General features: G+C 40.7%; 1 protein-coding gene across 2 annotated transcripts in view; it reads left to right on the forward strand.

The window, feature by feature from the left end:
- The window catches only part of Ap1s3 (adaptor related protein complex 1 subunit sigma 3), a 59,776-nt gene extending 45,910 nt beyond the window's left edge, over positions 1–13,866 (forward strand). Inside the window, exons 4-6 of one of the 2 annotated variants that reach the window (XR_007979490.1) lie at positions 6,997–7,134; positions 8,181–8,372; positions 11,899–13,866. Coding sequence is in view for 1 of the 2 variants with exons in the window: in XM_052193231.1 (XP_052049191.1) it covers positions 6,997–7,134; positions 11,899–11,934 (174 nt within the window). In the remaining variant the exon portion in view is untranslated. The remainder of the gene's footprint in view (positions 1–6,996; positions 7,135–8,180; positions 8,373–11,898) is intronic. The other variant, XM_052193231.1, reaches the window with a different exon arrangement.
- The last annotated feature ends 10,530 nt before the right edge of the window (positions 13,867–24,396 follow it).

A 24,396-nucleotide genomic window follows, 5' to 3' on the forward strand; every position in this document is an offset into this window, starting at 1 on the left:
GCTATTTCCTAGAATCCTTCAATGCAAAGGATAGTGTTCTTTTGCCCTTTTTGCCTATTACTAGAACCTACCTGACTCTTCAGTTTAAACCTAAAGTTCATCTCCTTCATTTCCATGTCACTAGCTGTCTTAGGGTTTACATTGCTGCAATGAAACACCAGGACCTAAAACCAAATCGGGGAGAAAAGGGTTTATTAGGCTTACATGTACATACGACTGTTCATTATTGAAGAAAGTCAGGGCAGGAACTTAAGCAGGACAGGACCTGAAGGCAGGAAGGAGCTGATGCTCTGTCTGGCTTGCTCAGCCTACTTTCTTATACAACCTAAGACCACCAGCCCAGGGATAGCACCACTCACAATGGGCTGGGGCCTTCCCCACTGATTGCTAGTTGAAAAAAAAAAGTCTTATAACTGGATCTCATAGAGGCATTTCCTCAACTAAGGCTCCTTTGTCTCTGATGGCTCTAGCCTGTGTCGAGTTGACACAAAACCAGCGGCGCACTAATGTAGTTAATGTGCCTTGAGGTTTTACTTTTACCTTCTTATTTGGCCGTTTCTACCCCTATACCCTTTTTTTTTTTTTTTTAATAAAACAGAACTAGGTGGGACATTACTCCTCATCACCAAAAAACTCCACACATCCTGGGCTCTAAGCAAGCTTTCGGACCAATGATGACAGACCACTCCTTACCCTTGCTGTGACCTTTCCTTTGTACTCCTGTTCTTCCCAGCACTCCAGGCCATGCAGTAGCTTAGAGCATCCCACAGGGGTGCAAGAGCAGGTGCCAAGCAAACCTGGTCCTTCCCTGAGGTCATGACCTTTGACCCCTGCCCACACCTCACCACTCATTAATGTACCTCTGGGTCAGATTTTAACAAATGCCATCTAGACACCAATAAAATACACTACTGCAGGGAAGAAAGCCATCAGAGCTGGAAAAGGTTCCCTCAATAATATTCTCACACCTGTGGTCATAGATGTTTATCAAGTGATGTTGGGAGAATTTGCTTCCAGAAGATTTTTTTTTCTTTTGATTAGGAGTTTTATGCTTTCTACATACTTATCCCAAATTTATATATTTATTTATTTTCTATTTATTAACATCCCAAATGCTATCCCTCCCTCCCAGTCCCCTTCCACAGAGTCCCTCCTCCAACACTCCCCACCCTTTTGCCTCCGAGAGGTTGGGGCACCCCTGGGTATCCTCCTACCCTGGTACATCAAGTCTCTGCAGGATTGGGTACATTCTCTCCTGTTGAGGCAGAACAAAGGATCTCTGCCACAAATATGCAGGGGACCTCTGTCTAGTTGCTCTTTGGTTGGTGGCTTAGTCTCTGAGAGCTCCCACCGGGTCCAGGTTAGTTGACTCTGTTGGTCTTCCTGTGGAGTTCCCATCCTCTTGGGGGCCTTCAATCTTTCCCTCAGCTCTTCCATGAGAGTCCTTGTCCTTCATCCAATGTTTGGCTGTGGGTGTCTGTATCTGTCTGAGCTGCTGGATGGAACCTCCCACAGGACCACATGTCCTATCTGCAAGCATAAGAGAGTATCATTAATAGTGTCAGGGATTAGTGCTTGCCCATGGGACGGGTCTCAAGTTGGACCAGTTATTGGTTGGCATCCCTCAGTCTCTGCTCCATCCCCCATCCCTGCATTTCTTGTAGACAGGACAAAGTTTTCTAGATGGGTTGGTCACCTGCATTGACTCCTGGGAGCCTCCCCCATCTCAGGTCTCTGGCATGTCCTAGAAATGCCTCCCAACTCCTCACCCCTGCCAGCTTCAGATTTACATTCATTCTTCTGGTTCTCTGGGCCTCTCTCTCTTTCCACACATGACCTCTATTCCTGTCCCCACCCCTCTCCTGCCCATGTCCCTCCCTCCCTCCCTCCCTCCCTCCTTCCCTCCCTCCCTCCCTCCCTCCTTACCTCCCTCCCTCCCTCCCTCCCTCCTTCCCTCCCTCTCTCCCTCCCTCTCTCCCTCTGCCTCCCATAACTATTTTGCTCCCCATTCTAAGTGGGATTCCAGCATCCTCACTTGGGCCTTCTTGTTTAACTTCTTTGGGTCTGTGGGCCGTATCATGGATATTCTGTCCTTTATGGCTAATACTCATTGGTCAGCGAGTACATATAGTGAGCGCATGTTGTCTTGGGACTGGGTGATCTGACTCAGGATGAGTTTTTAAATAGCTGAATAGTATTCTTTCTCTGAAACTGAACAGGCAACATTTTCATCATTGGATCATTGATTGGGTCTTACCTGCTTTTTTTTTTTTTTTTTTTTTTTTTTTTTGTAACACTGCAGGGTAGTTTCCAGGACAGGGTCTCTCTATAGCCTTGGCAGTCCTAGACATCGCTTTGTAGATTAGATTGGCCTTGAATTCAGATATCCTCTTGCCTCTTGTGGGATTAAAAGCATGTGCTACCACACCCAGCTCTTCTCTTTTTCAACAGGCTTCACAATGGCAAGTATTGGGCAGGCTTCTAAATGAATTTCCTCCATCTCCTTTCTCATGTAAATGATGTTATCTCAAGTTGCTTGGCAGATTTCGGTAATTGTCAATAATTCAGGAATAATAAAGTAGTGGCATGTCACCCTTCCTCAATATTTTTTTTTCTTTCAAAGCAGTGCATATATATATAGTAGCATGATTTAAAACATGGGATTGTTTGACTTCATGCTTTCTGACTTTCTTGGTGCTTTCCTTTGAAATGAGCTGCAGATCAGGCCTTTTGCAAAGGACATGAAGGTGTTTCTTGAAGTCTGAGCTTTTGTGTACACGCCTCTCCCTTCCTCATTTCTAAACTCTGGTTTGACCTGTTGTTTCTGTGATTTAAACCAACTGCAATCATGTGACTTGAGGCTGAATTTGATCTCTCTGTGCTTAACTGAAATTCAATCTGATATTTCAGACCGCATCATTTCTTAAAAGAATTTCAAGGTATCTCCACCAGTATCTAGGCCCAGTGAGAGCGTAAAGAGGTTCAGAATAACTTGTTGCATGTGTAGCATTGATTCTCCATCCAATTCTGGTATGCCTCTAGAAGCTTTATCTTTGTCATGAATCAAAATTTTAATTCACTAAAACATTCGATGAATTTTTCATTAAGCTAAGAGCACTTCAGGGCTCTATGCCCATTAGGTGTTCAATTCTTATTAATTAACAGTGATGACCAAAGGCTTCTGCGACTCATCCTCATTGACATCATCTCAGAAATAAGATATTTCTCTTTGGATTTATTTTCCTGTCATGCTAATACCAAAGATTTCTTTGAATTCTGGCCTTATATTATGCCAGGGAAAAGTTATACCTTGAAAATGCTGTATTTTGAAGACAGATAGATCAAAATCTCCATTTCCTAATTTGAGTGATGTAATTTATAGTGCCTTTCAATTCTAAGGAGATTATCAAGGATTGAACAGTTAATCTTTCAATCTTCAATAAGTAGCATTAACCCCAATTTACAGATGCTAAGAAGAAATGCCTTGGGGTCTCTCACAGTAGATAAAGGGATTTAGATATTTGCCATATTTCCATTCTGCATTGCAGCATGAATTTTGATTGATGTATTTTGAGTGGGTGGATGCTTCTGTCCCAGGAAGCGTTTGATCTGACCTAGGAAATTATTCTGTTGTGAGAGGAGGGGCATTAAGTGTCTTGATTCTGGTGTCTGCTTACTTAGTAACCCAACCCAAGACTTCAGACCTTCATGAATCTCCCTCCATCTTACTGATGTGGATATGACACTAAAAATGCTGATAACATTTGCTTTGCTAAATACATGGGCTACTGTGAGAGGTAAAGACAATGGTTAGGAAAAGTGTATCAACTATTAATTGCTAGACATATGTTACATTGCCATTGGTTTTCATGTCTAACTCTATCGTATTTCTTACTATCTGAAACATTTCCTTTATGTAACTTGAAGCTTCATGTATTTACTTAGAGAGAAGTTCAAGGGTAGATGTTTCTTAGGCTTTACTCAAAAGATTTAGTTGATGAACTGTCAGAAACAGTACCACAGTAGTAAATATTCTGCTGTAAGAGAACTTTAAACCATACTATAGTAAAACAAAACAAAACAAAAAATTAGGGAATATAAAATAAAATGAAAGAGTTTTTTCTTTTGTATTTTGTTTTGTTTTGTTTTTGCCATTTCTAAGTTGTATGCCAGAATCTACATACATGGGGGAAATGGCAAAGAAAGGTCTTTTGGTTATTGCATAGTCTGTGAAGGAATATGCAATGATTATAATTTGATGGGTATATATACACACACGCATACACACACACACAAAACTTTCACACACAGTTCTGCATCTACTTGTATACAGGACCTTAAGGTAGAATTTAGAAGTATTCCAGTAATAGCTAAAAGAGCATAAACTTTGCCCCAGTTCAGCAGCTCATCACCTCCACTTATGCTTAGATGGAGTTGCCAGATACGGAGTACTTGGTCACTCACAACACTTGCTATAAAGGTGTGTGTGTGTGTGTGTGTGTGTGTGTTGTGTATCCAACTCTGCATACCTCCTTACCTTATATTTCCTGGAATTTAGATGCAGTGAATTGATTTTCCCATGCCTGTTGAAGAAGTCTTCAGGTCTGGGGACAGGTGGCTCATGGGAGGTTCCTAGTGGATTTGTAGGAATGTTTGTCAGGTGACCTGGCAGGACTCTGTTCATAGTTCATTTTAACAAGCCTCCTGTCTGCTTGGATTTCTAGTCTGTACCTGCCTTGGATGCTGAGCTTTCTCTGCTGTTGCTACTCTAACCCCTGACTTCTGCCTCTCCTGGCCTCTGGTAACTGATTCTGCTCGTACTTTCTTGTACATGGATGTCTAATTTACTGTAATTTCTTTCTGTTTGTATTGTTCAAAATTATTTAAAAATGCATTTACATACCCTTCTAAACATATAATCTTTTAAACTTAAACAAATGGATTTCAGTATGCCTATCTTTTATAACTTTATTATTCTACTTACAAGCCTGGTAGAGATTTTTCTACATCTTTCTATGTAAAACTACCCTATTATTTTTAAACTGTACATAGATACATACAATACCTATGCCATTGTGGAGATGAACATGCAAGATTTGAACAGTTCATTATGAGTAGTCTTTGGATTGTTCCCAATTATTCTTATAAATGAGGCCCCTATAACCACTCTTGCTTATATATCTTATTGGGCATTGAATTATATCATGGGCTAAGCTTCTTATGTAGCTATTGGGTCCAGGAATTTAAAAAAAAAATATTTATTTTGGGTAATTATTATTTTTACTTATTATTATCTATGTGTATGTGTGTGTGTGTGTGTGTGTGTGTGTGTGTGTGATATCCGTATGTATGTATACCAGTGCATGCAAGGTCCATTGTGCATGTGGAAGTTAGAGGACAACTTTGGAGTTCCTTTTATCTTTAACATGGGCTCTGGGCTTAGAACTCAGGTTGTCATCCTTGTGGGGTATCTACCAGAGAAGACTTCCCAGACATGGATTTAAGCCAATAGAAAGTCTTTATTAACTGGCCAGTGACTACACTGGGTGTTTGGGATCCCAGTGTAGCACTAAGGCTTTGTCAGGGTGAATTTTTAAGCACAAATACCATATTCTGGGTTGACATACTTAGGTTAAGAAGAAGAGTTATCCAGAAGCAGAATGACAGAGATGCCCCAAAAGCAAGATTTTTCCCAGAACTATGGACTGTGGTAGATTAGGTCTTTGTTTTCATTTTGGCAAGTGGTCCTGTCTATATGCTGGCTTTTGTGGCCTGAATGGTACTTCTATCTTGTAATGTCATTTGTGCAAATGCCTGAGGACCTGTTATAGCCAGGCTTCTGTGGCAAGTGCCTTTGCCAGTTGACCAATTCTACCAGATGTGGGTACAAGCATTTTTGCATTCAAAATTAACAGACTCTACAATTTGACCAGTCAACCAAAAATGGCATACAAGATTTATAAATTTCACTGACAGTGAATGTATGCACTTATTCACACCATTACCAGCCATGGATATTTTCACTGAATTTCCTGTGAATATGGATTCAGTTGGCCTTTCTCTTGACTTCTTGGAGTTATTGTTATTATTAAACATGTATCACCACCCCCTCCATATTGCTTTGTCTATGAATTATTTATTATTTTGCTGTTGTTTTGTTTGTTTGTCTGTTTGGTTTTTTGAACTCTTGAACTCACTATGGGAATCTGCTAGCAATACAAGTTTTTAGACCCGATCCAGACCCGCTGACCCTGTAGTCCAGGAAGCAGGGCTTGCGGGAACGTTTTAGGAGTCTAACAGGTCAGTTTGATGTATTCAAAAATTTACAGTTCACTAACATGACGGCCAAGATTGTTAGACCCAAGTGCAGGAGAATTGAGGTTTTGGACTTGTACTTAAAGAGCAACAGGGACCCAGCTTCTGCTTGCGTGTGTGAGCACAGCACCTAGAGGTCTCACTCCCCTACTGAGTCTCATATTTTCTGTTACAACACAAAACATGCATTAGTTACTTTCCCATTGCTGCTGAAATACTATGACCAAAAGCAACTTACTGAGGGCAGTTTCTTTTGATTTCTAGTTCCAGAGGAGGAGTTCATAAAGGCAGGGGAGGTATGCTAGCATGGCAGGAGCAAGAAACTGAGGGATCACATCTCAGTCTTACACAGGAAGCAGAGATCTGGAGAGTGTGAACCAGAGGAGAGTCAAGCGCCACCTGCTGGTGACCAAGTGTTCAAACACTTGAGACGATGGAGGACATTTCTCTTTCGAGCCACAGCAAACCTTATTATCTAAAGACATGTGCTACTTTAATAGGATTTGGTTTTACCTTTGATAAGGTTTTGGATTCTCTGCTCTCATCTTTGTCCTTGAGATGCCATGTGGTATTTTGTGTTTGGATATCACTTGAATGGCAATGTTGGAAAAGCTGGAGATGGTGGCAGATGCCTTCCTGATTCTACTGCAAATGTATCAAAACTTTTTTTTTTCTTAACAGGTCTGTGAGCTGGATATTATCTTTAATTTTGAAAAGGCGTATTTTATCCTTGATGAGTTTATAATAGGTGGAGAAATTCAGGAAACGTCCAAGAAAACGGCAGTCAAGGCCATTGAAGACTCTGATATGCTACAAGAGGTCAGTATGGTCTTTCTATGCCTGGGGTAATTCTAGCACTAATTATATAATTTAGTTAATATTTAGAACCACACCCATATTTTGTTCTGAGCATCACTTCCACTTTAAACAATTTGCATATATTAGCTTACTTAATTTGTTCAGCAATTCTAACTAGGTGTTAGCCTGATTTTTAGTGAGTGAGTAGAGATTTTCTGTGAAATGTTCTGCTCATTTTTGTAGTTAATAAATATGAAACAGAGCTTTGGACCCTCGCGGTTTAGTCCTGTTTGGCTGAGCTTCAAGGTCTGAAAATATCTTACCCTCTGAAGTGTATGAAATGCTTGGTGCTATTCTTTGCAAATGTAATTTTATGAGATGTATAAAAAGACTTTCATTAAACTATCTGCTCTGCCCTGGGAAGGAAGAACAGCAGCGCATAGTTATTTCATTTGCTGGGAATATTAGAGCTGTGTTATCAAAGATGGCATTTGTCATTTTAATTGAAATTTCCCACCTCTCTTGGGAAGGCCTTAGGTCTATGCCCTCTTGTTTGCATAAATAAATCGGAAGCACTGTAGCTGGATTACAGAGGTATAAATGGCTCCTGAAGCCCATGCGTGGTGCTCCCCCTGACTCTGGTTGCTCATAAATATCCTGGGACTTTTCTTTTTAGAAGCATCCCAGTTTGAATCAGACCTAGTAGGGGAACGTAACATACAAGGACAGTCAAAAAGGAGCCAACCCTTGCCTTCTAAAATGAGGCACTTCTGGCCAGTCCTAAACCAAGCAGGTTTCTGGGTGTCTAGATTCTGTCCCGGCTGTCCAACAATGTCAGTGGAAAAATGGACATTTTCTCCACTTTACTGTTTTTTGTTTGTTTGTTTTCTTTTTTCTTTTCCTTTTTTTTTTTTCTTCTTCTGTCTTTAAGACAGAGTTTTGCTCTGTAACCCAGGCTGGGTTTGAACTCAGTACCCTCCTGCCTCTACCTCCCCATTTGCTGGGATGACAGTCATGTACCACCCCTGGCCTCAGTGGGTTTTTCCATCTTCCTGTTTTCATAACAGGTCAAGAGTCAAGAGGATTTCAAGAATTATAAAGTACCTTTTTAAAATTGGTGCTAAAGTCATTCTTCCTGCTATTTGGAAATAAGAGACTGGTTAATTTAATAAGACGTTAGGCATGATTTCCCAGCAACTGTCTTGGCAGTACTGTGAGCTGATGACTTACTTCTGCCCATGGAGGGACTCCATCCTCAGGTGAGTGCAAATGAAGGAAGCTAAGGGTGGGCTCCCATAAGTAGCTCTGTGTTTGTCAGGCCAAAGCATTTATTGCCAGAGGGGTTGTCCCTTCAAAGAAATGCACTGAACCTCTCTGAGTCTTACTTGACTTTTTCAAATGCCACAAGAAGGGGGATTTTATGAGGCACTGAAGAAATCAGTGGTTTGGAAATTCCACAAAAGAGCATTTATTAAATTATGCTGGGGCAGAGAAGCAGCGAATAGGAAGTGGGGGTTGCTCCTGAGACTCTCCTCTTGATCTTTAAGATGGAAGCTCCTTATAGAAGAGGCAGATTTTCCACAGGCACTTCAGTAATTAACGCTTCAGGAATCGGGGCCAAGGCACACCTAGGCTATTTCAAAGTCCCCTAACTGCAGGAAACAGGTTTTTACGAGCTTTCAGTGAATCTGTGTTTCTAGATCCATTTAAATCTTGGGACCAGGCATTTTAAGAAGTGAGTCCTTTTACGGTAAGGCACTAATTGGTTGGCTCCTGTCCCTGGTGATTGAATGGACAGTGCGAAAGGTTTCCTCAGAAGTCCTGGCTTAAACATTGTGCCCCAGTGAGCAGGCAAGGTTGTAGCTGTCCTTAAATATCACTTGTTGAATGAACAGAGCTAGCCTAATGAGAGTGTTACTAGTGTCCTCTTGGGCTCTGGGACCCCTACAGTGATGTCAAGGGACTTTCAGGTTGTTGAAAAGTTGCATGCCTGTTCTACTTCAGGAAGTACTAAATGTATAGGAGAAAACGTTAAGATTGTATAAAGAAAGATTACCCTGTCATTTCTTGACCTTCAAGAACAAATATGTTCTAATAAGCACTTGAGGTTACTAGAGGCTGAGAAAGGCCATTATAACATTGTCTTCTCTTTAGAACAGTGGCTTTCAACCTTCCTAATGTTGTGACCTTCAAATACAGTTCCTCATGGTATGGTGACCCCAGCCACAAAATAAATTATTTCGTTAGTACTTTATAACTATAATTTTGTTACTATTGTGAATCGTAATTTAAATATCTGTTATGTAGGATATCTGATATGTGACTTCTAGAGGGGTTGTGACCCACAGTTGAGAAACATTGCTTTAGAACGACTAAAAACCCTGAAGTAGTTCTTAGGATCCCCTTCCCTGCAATTATACTCAGTGAAGCTTTCTCAGGGCAGGGAAGGAAAACCAAAGTTATTTTCGCATATTTACTAGGAAGACCCAATAGTTTCAAAGCTCCAGGTGCTCAAGGCTTAGTCTGAGTGTATTCTGGTTAGACGTTGATAATCCAGAAAATCTAATTGCTTGAGGGTGATTCTGTGGGAGAGAGTAGCTGCAGTGTGGGTGGTCTGATAAAGTTAGAAGCAAAGACTCAGAGTAGACATTGTAATTCTCAAGATTAACAGATGGGGATCAGCCATTCGTGGATGATCTTTATAGACAATAAATACCCCGTCAAGAGGGGAAAGTCAAATGAAGTTCAAGTAGCAGGCCATCTCTCTCTCACACACACATGTGGATGCATGAGGTACTGCTTGGTGATCCCCAGTACTTCAACCTTCAAAGCATAAACTGAAATGACAGTGCAGTAGAAAGGGGCTGTCTGTGAGGTGCAAATGTGTACCACCCTGGTGTGGGTCCCAAGGCAGACTCTAGGCAGACTCTCATGAAGGCATGGGAGGGAGGACAAAGATTTGATACAGTTCCAGTTTTAAGTCAGTTGCAAATCTTTTTAGTGGCAGGTTCAAGAAAGCAACAAACCCTTCCATCACTTCCTCATGCTGCTGGAGTGATAGCCGGGCTCAGACCGGGAAGGTAGGGCAGGGTTCAAGCCCTGAGTCACCTCAAGCTAATGCAGGGCCGATAACCAGAGCCCAGTGGGCCCTAGAGTCTGTGAGGTGTCCACGTCATACCCTTTGTCCATCTCATCAAAGGACAAATAGCCCGGAAGGGCTAGGCAATGTGTGCATATAGTCAATTCATTTTAGTCAAATTTGCAAAAGTAAGGCATTTTAACTGCAAAGACTATATAGCTATAACACATATAAGATTAGAGTATCAAACAAACAGAGCATGCTATTCTTCTAGATTTTGTCATCCTTTTCTCATTGATAATGTGCTGTCATCTTTTAACTCTAAATGAATTCTAGACTTGATTTGTTTTGGATCTTTCTAAATGGGGATACATTCTATAAGTCCTACAAAACCCATGTAGGCTGTGGGCTAGTTTTAACACCCCAGTCAAGTTAAAAGAAAAGGATGGAACATTCAAGAAGAGATTCTGAGCAGATGCCTTGGGTTATGGGCCTTTCTTGGCCAGTGCTCAGTTAGGAGGCTGACAAGCTTTGGAGGAGGTATGGCTGACCAAGCATTAATAATTTCAGCAGTCTACACTGGAATTCTAAAGAGACATGGGAAGTTGTTAGAAACCCTGATTTCTGATTTGGGGATCCTCTAGCTCAGTAGTTCCCAATCTTTCTAATGCTGTAACTCTTTAACACTGTCCCTAATGTTAATGTTGTGTTGACCCCTCAACCATAAAATTATTTTGTTGCTACTTCACTACTGTAATTTTGCTCCTGTGATGAATCATATAATTATATGATATGCACGATGTCTGCTATGTGATCCTTGCAAGAGTCATGACCTAGACAATCTTGTTGGCCACTAGCCTTGATCTCTTTGGCCCATGCTGTAATTCTCTCCTGGGGGCACACTTGCTGGGGTGGATATTTAAGCACTGATTGCTAAGCAAGTTGACAGCAACTCATAGTGACTTAAGCTATTGTCTAAGGATTACTTGCTGCCTTTTCTTCCCCTCATTGATATAACCTGAGCCATGGTTTTTCACACACGTATCTGTTCAGTAAGAGGGACTATGTAGTACCACTGTGGAAATTTACTAGTCACTAGGAGGTACAAACTCAAACACTTAAAAGAAAAGATGAAGACAGGAAAGTAAAACTTTGGGGTGTATTAGCAAATTTGGTAACTGAAAGAGGGTCTGGATGCTTTGGAGAAACTCTTCCAAAAAGCATGGCAGAAATCCTCCAGAATCATGAGATGTTTATCCCCTCTGATTGAGTTGTAGTTTTAACGAAAAGGTTTCTGCACAACATAGAAAACAATGTGTATGTTATGTTGTACACTCGGGGCTTCTGTAGCACACACATGCCTGCTCGTGGTCCTCACACCATTTTAGACACATGAACTTTAAATCAGTAGTGGTGTCTCCACCCTTGTTGCTCTAACATCTCCCTTCCCTAACATCTACTTCCTGATCAAGCTTAGCCCTTTCTCAATTAAAAGTGATATATTTACAACCAGGCGCCCATGTAGACAAATGATAATCAAACCTGCAGTTGCCTTCAGCAGAATGCAAATGGTTGTGTCTGTGTATGGTTTTGAATTTCTTTTTTCCATCTTGCAAAATAAATCAAAAAGAGTGAAAAACAAATCATGGTCTGCTAACACCTAGGGCTTGAAGGGAGAACTGCTCTGAGTCGCTGTTCTCTTTCAGACAATGGAAGAATACATGAACAAGCCCACGTTTTAAGGATACAGTCTACTTGAAGATTCTGAGCACTTCACGCTGTGAACCTGCAAACAAGCAACTCCTTGCATCCACATGGCCTCTGTTCTGGCACTAAGCTAACAAGGACTTAAAGGGATTCTGTGTTAGCTAGCAAAACTTAAAGTTGTTAGCTTAATGTCCTTATGGCTGCTATATATCTGTATTATACTGTGTTTCCGTGCTCACTGTGGCTTTAGGTGTTTCACATAATTGCTGCAGATTGAATAGTTGCTTGCGGTGTTTTAAGTCCTTGTGGTATTTTTAAGGTAATTTCAAATATTAGTTGCAATATGGTAATTTTTGTTGCCATTTGATCTTCTACCTGTAGATTGACAACTGCTTTGTGATAACACACAATTTTGAATGTAAAGTATATTTTATATAATAAATACCTTTCCTAAATGTTTAAAATTGTACATAAATTAAGTTTATGTTAATAGCTCAAATTTCATACATGATGCTTAGATATTTTTTTAATATGTTCAATACTACTATAATTTCAGGTCAGATACAATATATATGACGTTAATGTCTTGAATTCAATTTATTTTGTTTTTGTTTTTTAGAATCTTGATAAAATTTCATAAGAGATTTTGATGTCTTAGAAGGTGCTAGACCAAAGTTTTTACTTTATTTTCAATTGAATATAAGGGATATTTTAGTAAGGTTGTGGTTTCTACAAACTATGTATTTATTAAGGTTTCTAGAGATCTGGAGATGAAATGTTACAGCATCTCCTGTTTTTACCATAATACTGAGAGGAAGAGCTATAGCAATATTCATATAGCAATAATTGTGATCTCTCTTACTATTTTATATCTCATGTTCCAATTATTCCTTGTGATTTTTTTTAGATATTTTATTTTCAGATATCTCATTCCTTGTGAAACTTTAAAACATATTTTAAATGTAAGGTGAATGTGTAAGACTTCCTTATGTCCTGTGTATTTTCATTGTACTCTTCATGGGAGGTAACTCTATTTCTTTTTTTTTGCCCTTTTCCCCAGAAAAATATTTTCTGCTGACCATAATTACTATGACCATGTCACCTTCATGCTTCCAAAATAAAAGTTCTGCATAGCCAGATACTGAGTACGCTCAGACACGAAGTAAGAAGTTGTTTGTAGCATTTGTTTGAGGTGTCTCAGGCTGCAGTTTTATATATGTATTCTCCGTGTTAGTGTCGAGGTTTGGTGTCCTTTGTATCTAAGTGCAAGAACTCTCGTGGTTTTCCTAAGACAATAGGGAGATCTCATACAGTGGACCCTTAGAGAATGTGGTTGTCATCTTTGGTTCATCTCATCAGACATACTTAAGGGAAGATGGCAATAGCAGAGTAGAAAAACAGACCTACAAATAGACCCATTCCTTAGTATAACCATTTATTTAACAATAATTCAGAGTGCATATGAGCTAATAACTGGGCTTTTAATAACTGGTTTATCTTCAAATTAATATAATTTTGGTGGTTTAGTCTTTCTGAACATCTTTGTCTGAGCAGTCTTCAGTTTTGTGCATTAAGTTTTTTAAAAAGTTCAATAAAGATGTCTGTTTTTCAAACATTTTTGTAAACCTGAACTTTCTGTGACTTCAGAGGTTTTCTAGTTCCTTCCCATTGTTTTTGGAGGAAAGTATCTTTTGAGCTTCATTAAATGTCCTGCTTATATTCTGGACATTTCCATACTTGATCTTGTCTAGGTTGCACAAGGATTCTTCCTGTCAATGTACTCATATTTAGGTGAGTAAATTCAGGGGATTTGGGGAACAGCTCCCAGGAGCTTTAGTGAAAAATCATTATGTATGCTTTCTTGATTATTATAAGACTCTAAGAAAAATTACCAAGTGAAAGGAAAAAAAAGTACTGAATTTGTATAAAACATCCAAATAAAAGGTTAAAAACATGCTAATGATGAAGTTGGTGTGCTTTCATGGCTGTTTGATTCTTGCCATTCCATCCTTGGTTTATGGTAAAAATCCCTTCAGAATTTCTTGCTACATACCAATAAGAAGAAACTCACAAGGTGGCAGTACCTAGGAGAAGAATATCTCTTTCTTTTCCCCCTCCTTTTCTTTCCCTCACAGTGTAGTAACCGGATTACCATAGGTTGAGAAAGCAATCAATCTTTCATTGCTTTCATTAACAAATGTAAAGACTTTTTTTTATAATAAAGTGAGTGGATCTTCTCATCTTGAAATCTCTAAAAATAATAGCAAAACTCTCAACAAATACACCATGCTTTGAAACCTAAAAAGTTCTTCCAAGATGCTTATTATCAAACCTATAAAATATCATTGATGAATGGCATTGAATTTAATCTCCCCAAGGCTTCATCAATAAACACATTGATAAATGCTGGTGTATTTCTCTACACGGTTCCTGCAGTTTTTGATACAATGCATTCAGATGTTCTGGGGTATGTAAAGGGAGCCAGTGACAAGTTTCCGACAATTTGTAACTGGATGGCCATTACTTTGTTTCAACCCTTTTTTTTTTTTTTTTGACTTATTACAAAGGATTGATAAACCTACTCATAGACAGTTGATATTGAATAGCAATGTTTTGTCACAGTTAAAACCAGAAGCATCTCATAACATCTAGGGCTTTATTAAAGTGGCCTCATTCTCCCCCTCTTCCACCTAGCCTCTCCTCCTTCCTTGCCACTCTCCTCTCCCTTCTACACCTTCTTCCCTGCCCTCCCCCACTTAATGCCTTCTTCTGTCTCCCTCTCCCCCCACCTTTAGTTCTCTCTCTTCTCCCCACCTCTCTGACTTATGTAGCTTCCTATTGCTGTGATACACCATGACCAAAAGCACTTTGGGGAAGAAAGGGTTTATTTCAGCTTATGATTTATAGTCCATTATGAAGGGAATTCAGGGCAGGAACTAAAGGCAGGAAACTGGAGGCAGGAGCTAAAGCCAGGAACACACCATTCGCTGCTTCCTAGCTCGTTCCCAGTGCTTATTCTTCTGTCTTGTTTATGCCTCACAGGACTGCCTGCCCAGGGTGGCACCACCCACTGTCGGTTGGACCCTCCCACATCAATCATTAATAGTTATTGATCAGCGTCCCACAGATATGTTCCCAGGCCATTCTCATGCAATTTCTCAATTGAGATTCCCTCTCCCTAGGTGGTTCAAATCTGTGTCACATTGACAGAGAACTAGCCAGCATATCCACTCTCATTTTTTTCTGACCCAGGATCTCACTGTGTAGTCCAAGCTGGCTTCAGGCTTGTGACCATCCTGCCACTGTCTCCAAACCGCTGAGATTATAAGCCTAAGATATAACACCTGCCGGAGTCACATTTGGATGAACCGTCTGGTCTGCAGTTCAAGCTTGCTGAAGGACTTTTTCATAAGTTCTCTATGAATTAATTCTCAGGCTTACTGAATCTTAGGGTCCTCTTGGATATGGGGTGTTAGTCTACAGCATATGCTGTTCCCATCCTGACATCAGTTCTAGGGGCCCATTTGTTGTTTTTTTTCTAGTGTTCTTTGGAACATTAAGTGTTCTTCTGAGAGCATCTCTTTCTTAAGTAAGTAAAGTCAATTAATTTTGAGATATATTTATGACTCCATCATGTTCTTCAGTGGACTGACATTGGATATATCAGCCACAGTCCAGGGCAGATCCATGCTTAGGAATAGTTGGCCAGAACAAATCAGACTCCATGTTTTTTAGTGGACTTTAATATTTCTTTTTTTTTTTTTAAGAGAGAGAAAGAGCACAAAGTTAGATGGGTAGAGAGGAAGGGAGATCTGGGAGGATTTGGGGCATGAGAAAGAATATGATAAATATACTGTGTGATGTTCTCAAATAAATTATTTAAAAGGGAAAAAATTAAAGCAAAAGTTAGATTGTTGGCATTCATTATAGTGGAATCAAATAAACTGAGAAATGAAAGTGTGATAAATTTTCAATTAATGCAGTATAAATTTGAATGCTTGAAATATTAATTTTGGTTAAAGAAAATGAGCTTCCATAAAGGTCTTAAACTATAAATATTAGTTTTAATTATGTGGGATTAAATACATTTTGGAGAATTTATCTTCTATAATGAATTGACTTAATGAAATTACAGTTTCCTATTATTAGAAATGGGCATTTGAAGAAACATTGCTCAATGGCATTTTGTCTCGACGATTTTTGAGTAATTGTAAGATTAAAGGCTAAGACCAAAGTGATGGAGAAATGAACAAGCGAAGGAAAATTAATGAGAAAAAAGACTAAAATCATTTGCATGTTCTGCTTGGAGCAGTGATCACAGGTAATAATAATACCAACAAAGAAAACAAATTTTAGGTTATTAATTGAAACATTTACTAAAATTATAAAAGAATAGCTGGTACGAAGTAGAAATCTTTTACATATGCAACAAACCAAAGCACAATAAATCATAGAGTAAAAATCAGGTGAGTTGGTGATTTCAGGGATGCTTCCCGGGAGGCACTTGGTCCTCACCGCTGTGTCCTGGTTGGTTTTTTGTCAGTTGACACCAGCTAGAATTATTTGTGAAGAGGAACTTCATCTGAGAAAATGCCTCCATCAGATTGCCTGTAAATCCAGCGCTCTGGGAGGCAGAGGCAGGCTGATTTCTGAGTTCAAGGCCAGCCTGGTCCACAGAGTGAGTTCCAGGACAGCCAGGGCTACACAGAGAAACCCTGTTTCAAAAAAACCAAAGCCAAAACAAAAACAAAAACAAGCAAACAAAACAAAACCAGATTGCCTGTAAATAAAGACAAGCTTTCTTGCTTGTCAATTGCTAAGGAAGGCCCAGCCCACTGGGGGCGGTGCTACCCCTGGGCAGGTGGCTTTTGGTAGTATGAGAAAGGGTGAGCAAGCCAGGAAAAGCAAGTCAGTAAGCAGTGTTCTTCCGTGGTCTCTGCTCCATTTCCTGCTTCTAGGTTCTTGCCTTGAACTTCAGCCCTGACTATGCTGCTCCCTCCCTAAATTGCTTTTGGTCATGGTGTTTCACCACAGCAACAGAAATCAGACTAAGATGCTCTATTCCTGTAGTCTGTGTTTAAAATGCTGTCGTAAGGGTCCATGATTCGCCGAAGAATGACACCCCGGACTCAACTAATCTATAAACACAAAGTGTTTTATTCTGCAGAAGTCCAGCATGCTGGGGTCTCCCATTACCAAGATGGAGAGACAATCAAGTGAGCTCACAGGCATGATTTAAAGCACACTAGGGGATTCCGGGGTAGGTGACCTATAGCTTGCTCTGAGGGCTGGAAACTGAGGTCTGGAAACTGTTGCTGAGGAAGTCTGGAAACTGCTGCTGACCCTTTGTCCTTGCCTCAGGCCCAGTGGCTGGGCAGCTTCTGAGGGCAGGGCAGTTTCTGACAGGCTGCCTGAAGCCTGTGTTGTTTTCTTTCTTTTTTTCTTGTGACTGACTTTCCTGGGCTTTCCTGGACTTGCCCAGTTCTTAGGCCTAGTCTCCTGAACAGCCAATTTGAAGCCTGTCATGGAGTCAGCCTAGCCTTCTCACTGAGTCAGAATGTATAAGTGCAGAAGTTTAAGAATGTTTCTGAGGACACCATCCAAACACCATTAAATAGAATTTCAATTTATTCAATTACCAACTTTCAAACTATAGGAAATAAAGCTTCAGTTTTTATCTCTGTGTATATGCAAATGGTTCTCCGAAACCAGTCTCTGAAGTAAGTAAGCCATAGCACCTACGCTAGGGTGTGTGATCAGTGAGACCCTGAGCCCTGTTTGTATTAATATAGAACTTCTCAATAGACCAGAGCTTGGGAACCTTGATGCCAGTCCTGAGTGTCACTGACAGAACTCAGGGACTTGCTCTTTAGAGATGTGGATTATGGGAATATGACGGATGACAGGGTGAGACAGACTAACAGCTCATTATACGCCAGAAGAAAGGAAATCAGAACACTAGTGTCAGGCTTTGATGGGGTCAAGGCGCTAACCATTTGTTAATTAACCCTCCTTTTGATCAAAAGCATTACCATAAGAAGGTATTTGATGAGCCTGTTTTCCGGGTGTGCAATAGAAGCTAATGGCTTTCAGAGCATGATTTTCATTCTTTTAACTGATGCGGGTCAGGTATATTGAGGGCACTCTGAATGACTGGCATCGCTACAGGAGTAGAGAAAAAGCCACTCCTGGAATACGGGCAAGAAGTGAGCTGACTAGTTCGTGTCCGTGAGTTCTGCAGGTGGAGGTTCTCACTGGCTTGGGAAGGAAATGTGTTTTCCCTGGCATTCCAGGAGACTCTGAAATAGAGAGTCTGAGGACTGCTTACCACACTTGGCTAAGGTGTAACTTTAACCTTGTTCGGAGCTAACCGTAGCTGAAAACTTCACATTGGGTCCTGAGCTGAGGAGCCAGTCTTGGATGCAAACAACACAGCTTGAAGAGGGAAGCAGAGACTGGTGTTCATGTACGAGATCACTTCCTGGTGCTCTTGCATGTGCTGCTAGAATTTATTTCCCAGTCTCTTGCGGATCAGGTTATTCATGGGCATAACAATAACCCATCGAATGTAGGTCAAAGTAATGTTCCCACTGCAGGCCTGAGTCCTAGGACTCTGATATGAGGCCTTTTGTTTTCTGTTTCTCCCTATTGCAGCTGAAGGAAGAGTCCATGATTTAGACAAAGAGCCATGACAAGAGTTTAAATCTGCATTGTTAGAAAAGCCAGCCAATTGACCAATCTTAGGCCATAGAAAGGGACTTAAGTGGTAGAAGGTGACTTCTGCTGTCTGAAGCCACCAAACTCCAGCTGCTTGTTGTCACACCGAGCCTGCCCTAAATAATACCTGAAGGAACCCTGGGCTGCCACCAGCAGAATCATCAGGATTGGGATGTTAAATGCCTTCTTAGGACATCGACACTATAAGACCTGTTATAGTGAGCCCACCCAACTGTTTACCTCATGGTTGCAGAAGCAGCCTATGGTCATGGTTGGAACACAAAATGTCCCTTATGGGCTTATGTTTTCAACACCTGTTCCCCAACGGGTGACACTGTTTGAGACACTGGATTCTTCAAGAGGTAGGGCCTAGATGCAGGAACTTAGGAGTTGGCCTTTGAGGGTTATAACCCACTGCTTCTGGTCCTGTTCTCTCTGCATAGCAGATCATGCCCGTGAGGATCCTTACAGCATGTTCGAGTCCTGGGAGCCATTACAAACTGCAGGTCTTCTCCTGCCATGATGGACTCAAACCATGAGCCATATTCTTTTCCATTTCAAGTTGTTTCTGTCAGGATTTTGGCAGCAGCAATACAGGCGGAACTAAGACAGCTCCTAAGATAGAGATGTCAACCTGTCTTAGCAAGAACAGGATTATGGTGCCATTTGTACACCACAGATGTTTTATTGAGATAAAAATTTGCATCCCAGGGACACCCTAAGCCTGTGTACAATGTTTTTTATTTGTTTGTTTATCATTATACAAAGATTGTGTCATTTCAAATAACAAATTAGATGTAATTTTACTATTTTTGGAAGATTTCGATGACTGGCAATATTGTGATTTTGGAGATTGTGGAACTGAGAGGCCTGTGGTGCTAGTGCTGGGTTCCCAGTGCCCTTCCTGCTCATGTCACCAGTTTGCATGTTTGCCCAGTCCTGGACCTCTGCCTTCTGACAGTGTCCTTGGTCTGACTACTTTTAATTGATCAGGTTACAGTTCTTTCCCTCTTCTGCCTTGTTAATGCATTCCACTTTTCTTGGCTTTTTATATACATACATACATACATACACACACACACACACACACAAACACACACACATATATATACATACATATTTTATTTACTGACTTGTGTAAATAGAGGATGTTTATTTACATCCTCTAATGGATACCACAGCACATGTGTAAAGATCCAAGGACAACGTGTAGGAGTTGGTTCTCTCCTTCTACCATCTGCATTCCCAAGATCAAATTTAGGTCATCAGGTTTATCAGCAAGTACCCTTCTACACGGAGCCATCTTGTCAGCCCTTCTATATCCACATTCTTAAATATACAACTTACATGCCACTATCTTCATTAATCTCCCTGATCCCTTCTTCCTGTCTCTTCTAAAAGTCCTTTCAACTATGTCTCCTTTAATGTCTTTTGGCTTTAAATGGGTATCTTGTGTACTGATGACACGACAAAGTATGCACAGTGATTGTCTTAGTTAGGGTTTTACTGTAGTGAAGAGACACCATGACCAAGGCAACCCTTATAAAAACAACAGTGAGTTGGGCTGGCTTATAGGTTCAGAGATTCGGTCCAGGATCATCAAGGTTGGAGCATGGCAGTATCCAGGCAGGCATTGATGAAGGCCGAGCTGAGAGTTCTACATCTTCATCTGAAGGCTGCTAGCAGATTACTCAATTCCAGGCAGCTATGGTGAGTGACATGTTGAAATGGCGGCTTGCGTCTGGATAGACTACACCAGGCCAAAGCAGTTCCATGCTGCAGAGGTTTATTGGAAACAAAGAAGAGAAAGAGAGAAAGACAAAGGGAAAAAGGGGTTGAGGGTGGGGAAGGGTCTGTCTTTTATTTAGGCTGTGATGTAACCTGTTTGCAGGTAAGTGTGGAAAGTGGACTCTGGGAAGGTATGTGGTTGCCCTGGCAACAGCTGTCACCTTTGTATGACATTCCTGAGTTTGGAGCTGATCTGCCAAACTGGTTCTTGATACCAACAGTGAGGATCTTAAGCCCAAGTCTACAGTGACACACCTACTCCAACAAGGTCTCACCTCATAATAGTGCCACTCTCTGGGCCAAGCATATACAAACCATCACAGCAATCAAGATGGTTTTGAGTGTGTGTGTGTAAAGGAAATGGAATGAGAAATGGAGAGAGATTTTTGCTAAATGGTCTGATTAGCAAATAAGGTTTTCTTAGCACGTTTGGGCTTGACTTTTTTTTTTTTTTTTTTTTTTTTTTTTTTTTTTTTTGAGACAGATTTCTCTGTGTTGTCTGTGTAGCCCTGGCTGTCCTGGTACTCACTCTGTAGACTAGGCTGCCCTTGAGCTCAAAGTTCTGCTTGCTTCTGCCTCCCAAGTGTTGGGGTTAAAGGCGTGCATCACCACTGCCTGGCTTCAGGCTTGAGCATCTTTAAAGAAGCACAACATGATCATGAATGCAGCAAGCAGGGTCTTGTTCATTTTTGGTCAAGAGGCTTCACGTTGTCTTTTATTTTAGATTTAGACTGTTTTTGAGTCTATTGTCCAGTTTTGTTTTGTTTTGTTTTGTTTTGTTTTCTTTTGCCTAACAAGAAAGGACTCTACCACTCCTATCAGGTCCTGGCACAGTAAGAGTTAATAGGCAGGCACTGACTGACAGGTGAATGTTGGATGCCCCAGGATGAAGTGATCAAAACCAGACCGAACACAATGGTGACACCTTAGGAGCTTTTATTTTTATTTTATTTTGTTTATTTTGTGAGACGATCAAAACTAAAACTGAACCTCAAAAATGTTTGTTTTATTTATTTGTTTATTTTGTGAAAGAAAGAAGCACTAAAATCTCGCATTTTTAGGTCACCTTTAATTCATTGCTATTTATGGAAAGTCATTCATCTTGGTGACAAATCTGTTGTCGATTTTTGTTCTCAAGATGGATGAGACCCTGATGGTTCCTGGTTATATGCGGAAGAATAAACTCTTGAAAAACTACAATTCACATATACCAAAGCACTTTCCGTGTTTTTAGCTCTTCCCATAGATTATGAGTTTAACACAAATGCTGCAGGGATAGCGATGTTTTGAAGTGATTATTGTTTTGTATGATTATTGTTTTCTGATTCACAGTGTGGGCATTGGCTGTGTGCTAATTCCTCCTTCTCACCAATCTTCCTTTGGCTTTTTGCTACACAAATATGTTGGCATTCTCTTTGGACCCCCTGTGAGATCCGTACAAATGCAAGTGACAAGCCAGCAAAGCCTGGGAAGGCGCGTTTGTACACAGGAAGCTTGAGTGTAGCTCAGAGTGAGGGTTGCCATGGAATGATTGACTGCCGGGTTCACTAGATGGAGCCAAGCCAGTATCGATAAGGGACAATAAAGGTGTTGTCTTTTTCTTTCTTTCCTTCCCCCTTTTCAAATTTATAGCAGTTGAGCAATTGAGGTAATATCAACGATAGCAAAAGAGATAAAGTTTCATATTGATAAGTGTAAAAGTTCCTTTGATTCTCCATTTCAGCGTCTTGTTACTAGAAATGCAGTAAAATAAAAATTTAGAGCGAAATTGTAAAGGAGGCGTGAGTGCCGATCAGTCTTTGTGGGCTCCTGCAAGCCTCTGTTTCATGATTAAGTTTCAGAGTCAAAGGCAAATTGATTATAGGTGATAAAAAATTCAGGTTAGCGTCATCGTCGGTGTATTAAACACACTCTCATAGGAAGCTGTTGGCAGTAGACATTTGGAACCTTGGAGTTGGTTTCTCCAGGACTCTGCTCTCTGAGCTCATGCCCTTCACTGATTCTGAGCTCCGTCCTCCCATTGCAGAGTTCAGCTCTCACTCCCATGTCTTCTGAGCCCCTTCACTGAATTCCTGAGATTCAAGGTTGCCTTGAGCGCCCCCCCCAACCCTATTCAGACACTATTGTTCAGTAACATGGTATAAGAATGCAAATAAGGAGGGAAACCAACTGGGGAAGGATTTATGGGAGAGTCTGGGGAGACACTCTGAAATCTGAGTGCAGGAACTGCACACTCTGCCAGGGATCACATGGGGAGCTAGAATAGACATGGCTGAGGTGATGGCTGTCAGCCACCATTTGAATCAGTATACTTCAGGTTTGTTTTTGTGGGTTTTAACCCAAAAGTTATCTCCATGTTTTCACTGGAAGGAGATTTATGTAAACGAATGTTAGCATATCTAACTGACAGTAAAACATGTGTGTATGTATATATATGTGTGTGTGTGTGTGTGTGTATGTGTATGTCATCAACAAAATTAAAATAATTAGCTAAAAAAAATAAAAGTAATAGCCATTATGGGATGGCAGGTAAACAAAATACGTTGCTGAAGAAGAGGATGCTGGTATATGTGAAAACATTAAAATGATCATACCTGCTGGCACAGGGATGCTGAGAATCTAACTCAGGTCATTTAACTGCGGCCCATGTGCCAGATCTAACCCATGGGGTGTTTGCATATGGCTATCTTATAAGGTAAGAGTACTCACGCAGTACTCTTTTCTAAAGGGTTCCTTCTTCCATGTTCTGCATATGTTCTGGTATGTGTGGGGTTGATTCTTATCCCTATACTCCACTTGTAGTTTTTTTTTTTAATATTGATTTATTTATCATATATAAGTACACTATAGCTGTTTTCAGACACACCAGAAGAGGGCATCAGATCCCATTACAGATGGTTGTGAGCCACCTTGTGGTTGTTGGGATTTGAACTCAGGACCTCCAGAAGAGCAGTCAGTGCTCTTAACCACTGAGTCAACTCTCCAGCTCTCGCTCCGATCCTGCTTGCTCTGGGCTTACTTGCTTACTCCGGCCCATTTGTAGGTGTTTTTGAAGCTATGCCCTGTGAGGCACATCGCTGCAAATCACATTGTGATTTTCTTTTTAATGCTTAGTTTCAGAGCACTGGCCAGGAGTGAAATCAGATATGCATTACATTTTGTTGATAGGCGTCGAATTCAGTTTACATTGTTGACTCATTGCCTGGTGCAAGTCTTTCAATTGAAGAAGAATTTGAGAAGAGTCTTTGAAGCCAGGCCCCTTGGCCAATAATTTCTCTAGAAGGGAACATACCTAAGATAGACATTCGATATATCCTGACTGTGGCTCTGAACCCAGGAGTGGTTATCTGTTCCTTTAAAGAGAACGGCCTCCCCACCCCGTTTGGTCTGGAGGCTGGCCTCTTCATGAGGTGTCCTGCCTCACTTTGGCTGATTTACCCATCCTCCAACACAGGATGTGCTTGCTGGCTTCCGCAATTTTGCTCGTTTAGAAAATTGAGCTTATTTACCCGTCATCTCCACTTAGAGTCATTGCTTGGTCACCGAAGTGAAGTCGCAACATGTCCTCCCTGTGGTTTCTCTCTCGTTCGTGGACCTATCTTATTTTCTTCATGGCAGTTACGTTGCCTGAAATAATCCTATTGACTGATTATTAGTACATTAGCTATTTAACTCCATGCATTGTCTCATTTTTCCACACCTTTTTGTTGTTATTGTTCTTTTGAGGATAGAAATAATGTATTCTTAACACATAAGATACTTCTTGGGAGTGTCTGACCACCAGTAGGCTCTGAAAGTGTTCTTCCTCCATCATTGCCTTCCTGAACCTTCTAGGGAGAGGCACACACTTTCTCCTCCTCCTCTTTTTGCTGTTGTTCTTTTGAGGATAGAGATAACAACTCCTCCTCCTCCTTGTAATTCTTTCTCACTCTCTCCATATAGCTCTTAAGTTGCTGTTGCTATCATTGGAGGCACTGAATACCACATTGCAC

The sequence above is a fragment of the Apodemus sylvaticus genome, chromosome 9 (genome assembly GCF_947179515.1).
Source record: "Apodemus sylvaticus chromosome 9, mApoSyl1.1, whole genome shotgun sequence".
Taxonomy (NCBI): domain Eukaryota; kingdom Metazoa; phylum Chordata; class Mammalia; order Rodentia; family Muridae; genus Apodemus; species Apodemus sylvaticus.